This window comes from Pantherophis guttatus, chromosome 2 (genome assembly GCF_059756535.1).
Source record: "Pantherophis guttatus breed Tessera chromosome 2, ASM5975653v1, whole genome shotgun sequence".
In the NCBI taxonomy this organism is placed as follows: Eukaryota; Metazoa; Chordata; class Lepidosauria; order Squamata; family Colubridae; genus Pantherophis; species Pantherophis guttatus.
In genome coordinates, this window is record NC_142064.1 from 205488216 (window position 1) to 205499281 (window position 11066).

The window sequence follows — 11066 nt, forward strand, 5'->3', positions numbered from 1 at the left end:
TGTCCAGTGACCGACCTTGCATGAAAGTAAAGAACACACCACTAGGTGGAGCTGGTGATAAAGGAACGCTGTCCCGGAACAGGCTGTACCACTGAATAGAGAGGAGGGAAAGCTGCTGGGTCTTTTGGGTGGGAGGCCAGGGCTTGCTTCACTTTGTACCATGGTACATGTGGATTGCTTTAAAGGGAAACCACATCCGCCTTTCTTGTGCACAGACTCAAGCAGCCAGTACCAGGTTTGTAATAAATCAGGTTCCACAAACTTTATTGTTGTCAAAATGTAACAAACAAAAGATTGTTTTAACAAAGTTTAGGCCAAGCCAGAGGCCCCCCTTACAGTCAGCACCAACAGAGCCAGTAGTGGGCCCAGAGAAAGGGAAGTGGGGGAGACGGGGAGACCAGCCCCAATCTCGCCCTGGCCAAAGAGGTCAGTTGCAACAGGGATCTTTGCGCTGTGAAGACTGTGGCCCAGACATGTCTGGAAGGCTTGGGCTACGGGACGTGGTGGCTCCCACAGACCAAGGGAACAGGCTGCTCAGATCCATGCAGCAACCAGAGTCCCACGTAGGTCGCAGTATGGCACGCTACACTGCCGTAGTCCTGCCAAATAAAGGCATTGAGACGGGCAGATGCCAGGGCCCGGGCTCGTAGCTGTCTCTGGTGCTGAGTTCAGAGTCTGTCCAGCTTGGGAAGATACGTTGTGAGTGCTCCGACTCCAAGTAGAGGTTGGTGCAGGTGGGGCCCTGCCCGGCTGAGCTTGGCAGGTGGAGGGCTGAGCCGTAGCCCCGATCCAGGAAAAGGGGCTTATAGCTGGGAGGCTGCTCCTGCTTCTCAGGCTGCTCGTGGCTCAGGAAGGGAGCGTTGATCTTGCGGTATAAGCCACGTGTGTCTGTCAGGACTTCACTGTATGGTGGTGGTGGCTCAGCCATCAGCACTGCTTCCTCGTAGCATGGAGGCTTAGATGGGTCTGGCTCTGCAAGCAAAATGATCACAGCCATTGAGTGGAAGCAACAGTTGCATTGGTAACAACATTACCACCATGCCCACTGACTGAGATTCCAAGTCATAAGCTCTCTATATAGCAATACTGGATGAAGTAGGAACAGTGGCAGGAGGAAGATTCCCCTCCTTCCTTCAACTTTCTTATAGCAAGATCCTCTAACATCTGAGGCGCTGAAGGGATTAGGAACTTCCTATCCACCTTTCCTCTTCAAGAAGCATCTTCACACATGGGGCATCATGAGACTGATTTAACCCTTTGAACTATCCGAGAGTCCCTCCCATTCCACAAGAAAGGAATCGAAATTAGGTGGACTATGGAAGACTAACTCTTTGAAGTCTTACATCTATCAACTACAAAAGACAAGCATGGCTAATTTAGGGCTTTTAAGCCAGCAGCATAAAACCCATATTTGCACCAACTGATGGATTACATGCCTTCAAGTCAGTGTCAGCTCTTCCTGGCCTCCCTCTGAATCTGGCATGGCTACCCTCTTTTTTCACCCCTTAGGAAGCAAGCACAAGTCATCACAAGGGCATCTTCTGGCTCTTACCATGCCTACAGCTCCAGGGCCTTGGGGGTGGGAGGTGGTGAGGGTGGTGGGGCTCAATGCGGAGTCGGTGGGGCACGGGAATGCCTGGTGGGCTTCTGATGTAACCTCCCCCATAGGTGGGGCCCCCATAAGCAGGGCCCCCATAGCCCTCATAATGCAAGGGCTCCATTTCCAAAGTGCGCAGGTGCTGTTCCCGCAGCCGCTCCTCCTGTCGCCGTTTCATACGTCGTCGCAGATAGCTGCAGAAGCAACATAGCAACACAATGAGCCCCCAGATAAGCCAAAAGCCGGCGAAGCAGGTGAGGAAGGTGTAGGTGCCGTGGGACATCACCATCTTTACACTGGGAATTAGGGCAGGGCCTCAGAGGCTTCTCTTGACAGGCTCTGAATTTAAAGTCCTTCTTAGATCCAGCTTGGAGAGAAAGAAAGATCCCACTTTCTCAGGTCTCTTCTGCAAAGAGGCAAGGAAAGGCTTACTTCTGCAGGTGAAATTGTCTCTGCCTTCCTTGCAACCTATTCATGCCGATGGGGCCATAAGTGTCTCTCAGTCTCCCTGGCCTGCACTATGGAACAGATGCTTCCGTTGGTGCTACTTCAGTCTGGGGCAGTGCTGGCGGGAGCCGACGTCTGAGTGCTGCCAGTCTTTCAGTCACACAGTCTTCTGTAAGCCCTTGGCAGTTGTGGCCATGGAAATGGTTCACCAGATGTGAAGACCAACTCTTGAGCCTTTCACGAAGAAGAAGAAGAAGAAGAAGAGGAAGAAGAAGAAGAGGAAGAGGAAGAAGAAGAGGAAGAAGAAGAAGAAGAAGAAGGAGTTCTTGTCCCTATAGGAGCCCGATGGAGGAAAGGAGAATGCTGGGAAAGTTCATAGACACGACCTTTGCTCTTTTCTTCAACTGCCCAAGTTCTTGGATACTTGGGTTGGCACGACCAGTAACACCAGCACCCAGCCCAACTTCTTCCCATTGCTAGGTTAGGGCTTTGGGGAACCGATGGCGGTGCTGATGGGAACGCTTTCTCTGCAAACAAACAGATAATGCTGGTCAGTGTAAGAGAGATATGCAAGTTTTACATTTGCAGAGGCTCTATTAGATTTGCTACCACTTTCCTAGTGAGCAATTCAGTTCACAGTTCACAGTTCGCAGGCACCCTCTTTCCCAAAACAAGAATATATTACAGCAGGGACCACATTATGCAGTTACTGTATGTGGTTCACTTGATTCTGGATTATTGTAGTGTGTGGATTTATCTGCTGCATATCATTTACAACATACTGTAGAGCATTGTGTGAACCTAACCTCTGCAGCTTATTCAAAGGATAAGTTAAAACCATGTCTTAGCATGCTTTCTGCATTTTCAAGCAGATACAGGGATGAATGGAAAGCTTCTTGCTCAATTAGATAGAGGCACTTATCTAATTGACTGACACTTCAGTCACTGTCTTCCTCACCTAAAGCAGCCCTAGAAGTTAAGTCAGTCTTGCTCAAATCCACAACCCAAATTCTATGCTACCGCTGTATACCCATCATCATCTGTGTTCACACAAGAGTCTTGGATAGCTTGTGGTCCTCAACCTGGGTCCCACTACTATAACTAATTCCACCAAGATGATGAGTATCAGGGGAAAATGTGAGCTAAACTCTCTGGCATGCAAGGACCCAGGTTGAGAAAAGAGGCTTCAGAAAATTATGAAACAATCTACACTTCTATGGGCAAAGCTTGAGCACCAAAATGCTGCCTCACCACTCCTGATGGCATTGGCAGCCAGCTCCTCTGCTCACCAACAACCTTCTACCCACACACTTCACAGCTTCACCCTCAAAGCCTGGCTGCCACATGCTATGTAAGCCTAAATTGCCAAGATTTATTCAGTGTACTATTCCTACACCCAAGTGGGAATATTAGTGCTATTTGTGGCTTGGTAACAAAGGTGTTAAAGAGGATTTGGACACTTTCATCAGGAAGAACCCCCACAATTGCCATTCAGCTCATGTTCTTTTCCTTCTTGTCCTGAGTTGCTCAGAACTAAGCTGCTAAGAACTTCTAGCCAAATATACATATTTTAAAGAATATTTTGGAAAAAGACATTCTCAGCCCATATTTTCAGGAGCACATCTGAAGTACAAATTGAACATTTTCTCTAGCACTTGTTCAAGAGACAACTACTGGCTTTTCATGATCTCATGAAAAGAGTGCTACTCTAGGACTGGTCTAGTGTGGGATGAATGGTATGACAATTAAGTGAACACATAGGTGTCCTGTAAATCATACTCAAAGGATGCTCATTAACAGTTTTGCATCAACAGGAGGAAAGTATCAAGTGGAGTGCCACAAGGGTTAATCTCTTCAACATTTTTCTTCAATACTTGGATGAGGTAAAGGAAATGCTTATTAAATTTGCAAAGAATTAAATTAGAAGGGAAAACAAAAATCCTAGAATCTTTATACTATAGGTTAGAGAAAGTCAAATAGGCTGGAATGTCAAAGAATGGAATTTAATGAAGAAAATGAAAAGTTACCACTTAGGAAGTAGGAATCAAACACATGGGTGTAGAATGGGTAATTCCTAACATGGCAATAGTCCCTGTGAAAAATACTTTAGAGTAATAATTGACTGAGTAAGATTCAGTATTCTTAAGGAGGTACAACAAAAGGCAAATGAAGTTTTAGGCTGCAAAAACAGATGTATAGTTTCCATATTTTAAGAAGTAATAATTCCACTTTATCCTGCATTTATCAAATCCCATCTCAAGTAATAAATATCTCATATTCGGGGCATCACGTTTTAAAAAGGATTCAGACAAAGTAGAACAGGTTTAATAGAAAAGGCAATAAAGATGAAAAAGGGAGCAGAAATGATGGCCTATGATGAGACGGAAGGAACTGAGAGGAGAAGGTGGGAGATGGGTTACGGTAGCAATCTTCAAATGTCTGAAAGAACATCACACAGAGGTTCAGAATCCATTCATTATTGCTCCAGAGTGCAGTATTTGGCATAAAGGATTAAGATACAAGAAGACATATTCCCATGCAATGTTAGGGAAAACGTCCAAGCAGTAAGAACAGTTCCAATAGTGAAACCAGTTACCAAGGGATCTTTCAAAAAGAGGTTAAGCAGTAACCTTACTTTAATTGGGACTCTTGCACTGAGCAAAGGGTTGGACTTTATGATCCAAATGGACCCTTTCAACTCTATGATTTTAGTTTTACAATCCCTCAGGCACACACTCCTTCATTGTTTTCCTAACTGGCACCCTCTAGATGTATTAATACTACAAGTGACAGAATGCCTTTCAACATCTTGTATGGGCACTATATTTTCTACAGAATTAGGTGATTATCTGATCTGAACACTGTATCACATGGCTTAATAATACAAACCAATAGCACAATTAAGTGCATAGATTTTGAAAAGGTCCTTATGTGAGAGCTGTTCATATAATAGCTTTGGACAGCTTAATAAAACCTAAGCCAATCAAAAATTAATAATACCTTTAATCAACTTCAATTACAAAAATTAATTAAAGCCTTTGCAGAAATTCTACCTGTGTGGAAACCTCTTTCATGTTAAAATCAGCTCTACCTCTGCTGTAGTCCACAGTCCATTTGTGGGCGGGGTTAGAAACAAATGTAAGTGAAGTTCTGACTCCAAGGCCTTGGAACTAGACAGAAGGATAATATCTGAAAAGTGCCCAAAGATCCACAATTGGGCAAGTTAATCCAAGATCTCATACAATCTTTAGGCCATAGCTTCCCTATTTGAGATAATCCAAATACGAAACCTAAAAATAGACCCTAGTAGGTTTTCTATGTGTTGATAAGCTATAAAAACCCAGAAAGATTCTGAATGCCAATTCATCCAAATTTTTGTATCTACAAAAGTCAAAAGGATGACTATAGATTATAGAAGATCCATAAGCAAAACTGAATGCAAGGTTGCATCTGTGCCTACCAATGCGTCCTTGGGAGGCATATTGCAAAAAATATACAAAATAAAATAAAAATCTAGCTTCTTTTGCCTCGTTAATCACAGTTACACAGTGGAAGCATTAAGAAGATCAATCATATCAAAAGAGAACTATTCCCTTACCCCAATCTTTATTATCTGAGGTTAAACTACTGTATCCCCAAATCTTCAGGACCCAAACTAATCCATAAAATAGAAAATGCGAACTGGTTTCAGGCTTGTATATGTCTACCGTACTTCATTTTTGCTAATCTCCCCATGGCTGACAAAGACAATTTTAAATTGATCAATCAAGATTGCAGAAATTGTTACATTTAAAATTAAAGTACAGTTTGTGATGAGCGATACTATTTAAGAAAAGCTTTACTAATTCGGACCTCTCCAAATGTATTGGGATAGCATCTTCTAGAATTCCCTACCAACAGACAATGTTTTTACATTTTAAGCAGATCACAGAACAGCTTCTTTCCCAGTGAATTCTTAAATGCCAACATTTCCTGGACTTAAACAGTATCTTGTATTGTTTGGAATTCTATATTCTGCTAACTTTTGATTCTCCAGCGATTCTTTTCAACATGTTATTTTCATTTTTATAATACACTGGAGCAAAGTATTAAACTTCCATCTGAACCAGGGTGAATTATGATTTTACTTGTCTTCAGCAAATGTTACTACCCAATAACATTTATCTAGTCAAGATAGCAAATAAAATTGGATAGATAAGTAGAGAACAGATGGACAAACATTCCTGTTTTATACAGCAGATATGCAGCAAATTGAAAATTTTGATTTTCTTTGTCAAAAACTCTGAATTGTTGAAATAAGCCTCACTCTTTGCTTTTATCTTATGTCAATCTTGGTTTGGCATATTGCTCTGGTTACCACGGTTTGGGGGAAAAGTATAAAGTTTCAATCACATCCAAAGTACAGAATGTCAAGAACTGAAACAAAGACAAGATGTTAATATCAGAAAAAAACTTCTTTCTGTGACCATATTCTATTCTTACAAAAAGCTAAAGACCTTATAGTATAAGATTGTTCTGAATATTCTCCTCTAGTATATTAGGATGGGACAATCCCAATTAAAATAGACTAGACCAAGATAAAATATACAGACACAGATAGGGGAGAAAATATTGTGTGACATCATAATTTTATCATAGGCATCATAACTGAAAAAGTACAATGACAAATTGGAACAAGTCCAGAGAAGGCCAGAGGTCTGAAAACAAAGCCCAATGGGGAACCATTAAATTAATGGGGTATGTTTAGCCTATAGAAGAAGAGACAAGTGTGAGGAGGTATGACAACAATACACAACTACCTGAAGAATGTTACATAGTTGAAAGACTGCACTTATTGTCTAATGCTCCAGAGGACAGAACCAATGGGTTAAAACTACTGGGAGCCATATCAGGCTAGCCATCAGGAAGAATTGTGTATGAACTGTCAGTCAGTGGAACAGGCTGCCACATGAAATCTCCTTCATGGAAGATTTTGAAATACATGCTGAAGGGCCATGTGTCCAATAGATCTTGCACTCAGGGGGGCATTGATTTAATTGGCCTTTGTAGTATCTTCCACATAAAAATTGCTATTAAAGATGCCATAAAACATTGTCATTATAGGGTAAAATATTTGGTGAATTTTTAGTGGACCCAGGATTATGGGCTGATAATTCTATGGGTGCATAATAAGGCAGTTGTGTGTGATGTCATGAGCATGAAAGCTTTCCCAAAACAATGCCAGCAGTTACTTTTATATTCTACTGAATTTGGGAGTTCAGGAAAGTAGCAGAAATTGTTGGCAAAGGAAAAGGCTAGAAGAGCTAAATTTAACTGATCTTTAGATACAGTAATACATATTATGTGCACTTTAATTCTTCATGCATATGTTTTTTTTAAAAAACCAGTCTGTTATGAATGTTCTGTGTTGTATGAGAAAAAGAGACTGTTCTAACAGGAATTGTGCAAAACTAAGAATTCAGTACCTCTCCTTGTACCCACTCCCAAATAAAGGGGATGCCTGTACTGGGCGCTGCAGATTCCAGCACCAAATCATGACCATAAATGTCAATGCTTCAGCAACATTTTGGCACTGATTCTTCCTCAGCATGAATCTGGCCTAATGGAAGGCTGGTATCAATGGGAAGCAATAGAAAATGGCTGTGGCTGGTGGGGGAGTTAAAAGCAATGCATCAAAAGACTGGCCTACCTGAATAGCTATGCCTCAAAGCACAGACGGCTTAGTGAGAGATAAGACCCCCCCCCCATCAATCCAGCCAGAACAGAGGCCTCTGACCTACAGCTGGAACTTCTGGTGGCTCTTGATAAGGGAACTTCCTTTCTTCCCCTTTGTGAGGCCCAAATCGAGTGCCCGCTTGGCTCTTTAGCTTCTGACATAAGGTCAGACTGAATGCTGGTTTTGGAGATAAAGTGCCTTACAGCTCATTTCTGGGCTGCCTTAATGCAGTTATCTTGAATCCTCAATCCCTGCTCCAGATTCTTCTTGTGGTTTATTCTCACGCATTAGCTTTGTTCATCCAAGCCTGTCATTCTAACCATCCTTGTGTACTGGCAAGGAAATGAGATGTTTTCTTGGATTTGGGAGTAGGGGAGTAAAGGATAGATTTGTGGACGTCTAGACAGAACAGAATGGGAACTAACCACCCCTCACTCTTATCTCAGAGACTAAGAGAGAATAATCTAAATGATCTCTTCTAGACCTGCAATGGTGGTGAAATCCTTGCCTTGGATTTGGCAAGGATTCAGACTCAAGGTATAAACTCAGCAGAAAGATGCTGTTTTTCAACCTTGCCACTAACGCATACATATACATTAAAGTCTCCTTCAAGTCAGGCTTAGTTCCAGGTGGCTTCAAGGAGACAACCATGTAGGCATCATGTGCAGGATTGATTTAAGAACTAAGTCACGCTGCACGAGAAGTCAGGGAAGCTCAGAACCAGCTCCTTAAAAGGATTCTCTGGGAGCACTTGCTGCCTCAAAGGAAAGGAGCCGAACCTCATTCCTGTATCTGCTCCCTCAATTATGTAGTAGAACAGCCCTGGAGGTTAAAGGTTTTTCTCTTTCATTGCTTTCCATCCACCTGGAGCCAGCCCAGAACAAATGGCTCGTAACAAAAACTACACCTGGAATGGCAGGTTGAGCCAAAAAGATTACATGCTATTCAGAGGAATTAAAGATCCATACTGTATACAGAAATGGGTCTTGGAGAAAGAAGCAAGCAGGTTGAGAAAGGCCAGGCCCCTGAATGTGGTTAATCTCTCCTACTAAAAAAGGGATACAATGGGAATTCTCCTCCCCCATCCCCCATCATTTTTTGCTACTAACTTTGAACTCTCCCAAACACAGCATTTGGACAATCAAGGCTGGAGAAGATACAGCTAGGAAAACCTCTTGGCCTCCATTCAGAGAAGGCAACTGGACGTAAGGAGACCCCCCCCTCCACCTCCCACCTGCATTTCCACCAACCCTCCTGGATCCCTGATGCATAGAGACCAGCTCTTCGAATAGTGGTTCAGTCTACTGTTGTGCTGGTGTCACCCACGCTTTACAGTCGTTTTTCTCTCTCCCCCCCACCTTCTTAGCTGCCCGAGACTCCCCGATCCTAGACTTCTTGCGCCCCGAAGAAGCCACATTTGCGCGTACTCCCCCCTCTCCCCGCACACACAAACCACACACACGAAACGCAGAAGCCGAAGCGCGCGCTCCCGCAAGCAAACGAGAACGCGCCAAGCTTCTCTCTGCTGCCTCCCCCCCCCCACACCCCCACCTCACCACCCCGTTGAGTTCCTCCCCCATATATTGCCAATCGCCACCTGGCCAAGTCCATTGCCAGCCACGGGAAAGGGATGCCACGTTTCCAGGCTGCGCCAAACTCCCAGGTGCCCAAACCACCAGGAGGCGACGAATCTCCAATCCCAGAAGATGGTCCGGCTCGCCTGGCTCGGGGGTGGTAGTGGCGGCGGCGGCGGCAGGAAAAAAGCTCCGAACGGCTGGCTGACACGTTAAGGGGCACCTTAAGCACGTGGAGAGCGGAGGGCAGCTTTGGAAAAGGGTTCGGGGGGGGGCAGAGGAGGGAGCAGGGGCGCAGAGCCCTAGGAGGTGGCATAAACCCCCTCCCCCACCGGTACGAGTAAGGTCGTTCTCCTCCTCACCGTTTCTTCCAGCGCCGAAATCAGGGATCGCTCGCAGGAGCCCCATATCTGGACGGCGGCAGAGCCATCCCTCTCCCTGCCGCCCGCCCGCCACCCACCCACCCCCAGCCTTCAGTCCAGCGCGGCGGGCGCGCAACCTAGCAAGAGATGAGGCAGCTCGGGGGGCCGGTCCGCTGTCCCGCTCTCGCCTTGCCCATGGCCGGCCGGCCGCCGCAGCCTCCACGCGGGCGGTGCCGGGCTCTCTCTCTTTGTCCTCTGCGCTGCGAGCGCTCACGCGTCTCTCTTTCTTTCTTTCTCTGGCTCCTGCTTAGCTCGCTCCCTGCCAGCCCCGCCCACTGGCTCCACCCTCGGCCGCCGCCGCCGCCGCCAGTTTCCAGTCAATTCCTGCCCAGTTCGGGGGGCTCGCGGGGCTTTCCTGGGAGAGATCCCGCGGCCCCCACCAACACCACCTTTGGTAGAGAGCGGCGGGCGAGGCGGCGAACCGAGCGATCCAGCTGGCAGCCACCCCACACACACCAGCCCTCGCCGCCACGGCGCGATCCCGGGGGACGATCCCGGGAGGCTCCTGATCGGAGTTTCCGGCCGATATTCGCTTGGCTCCCCTTAGGATCGTTTCTTTGCCCCCCTCCCCCCCCCCGATCCGGGCGGGCCTCTCGTTTAGTCAACGTCACGAATGCGGCCTCCCTTGACACCGGGTAGCACGCCAGGGCAGCGGGGAAAGGGTGGGGGAGCGCCACAGCGGGAAAGGCTTCCGACGATAATCCACGAGGCTCGATTTCAGCCCCCACAGAGAAATCCGTGCTTGCTTTCCCTCCCCGTTTCCCGAGCCAAGAATAGTGCCTGGAATGGAGGTCTTGATTCATAGCCGCCTTCTCCCTCCCCACTCTCCGCCCCCCCCCCTCCCAGCTCTGCCACCCTACACATAGACGCAGAATGAGAGCTATTCCTAGAATCTTGTGTCGCTAAATAGACGAAAGCTGGATGGGGGTGGGGGGGAGCGCTGGAGCTGTGGGGAAGCCCTGTCACCTGAACGGGCATGGTCTCCGGATGAGCATGCCAGGCATAGGCTGATGATCGTGAACTCTGAGAGCCTCAGATGGAGGAAAACGTTCCTGCAGTAGTTGTTATCTATTGCGATCCTTTAAGGAAACCAAGACAGCCCCCTCCATGCACCGGAATCTCTTAACCTGTGCTAAAACACAACCAGGCAACAGAAAAAGCCACCTACACACCCACTTGCCCAAACTGTTTAATAAAGTCCAGGTCTGATTAGTGACCACACAACACTGACCAGGACAGAGATTATTTTCCACAAGAAAAGGAAGATGCAAGGAGGAGGTTGGCTGAAACTCTCTTATGGGCACATGGCA

At 46.1% G+C, this 11066-nt stretch overlaps 1 protein-coding gene across 1 annotated transcript; it reads right to left on the reverse strand.

Annotated features, from left to right (window-relative positions):
- Window positions 1–236: 236 nt before the first annotated feature.
- PRR7 (proline rich 7, synaptic) lies at window positions 237–10579 on the reverse strand. Its single transcript, XM_034442157.3, has 3 exons — window positions 9697–10579; window positions 1553–2571; window positions 237–972 (listed from the first exon to the last, which is right to left on the reverse strand). Exons 2-3 carry the CDS (start codon window positions 1884–1886, stop codon window positions 584–586), a joined length of 723 nt encoding a protein of 240 aa, XP_034298048.2. The 5' UTR covers window positions 1887–2571; window positions 9697–10579; the 3' UTR covers window positions 237–583.
- Between the last annotated feature and the right edge of the window lie 487 nt (window positions 10580–11066).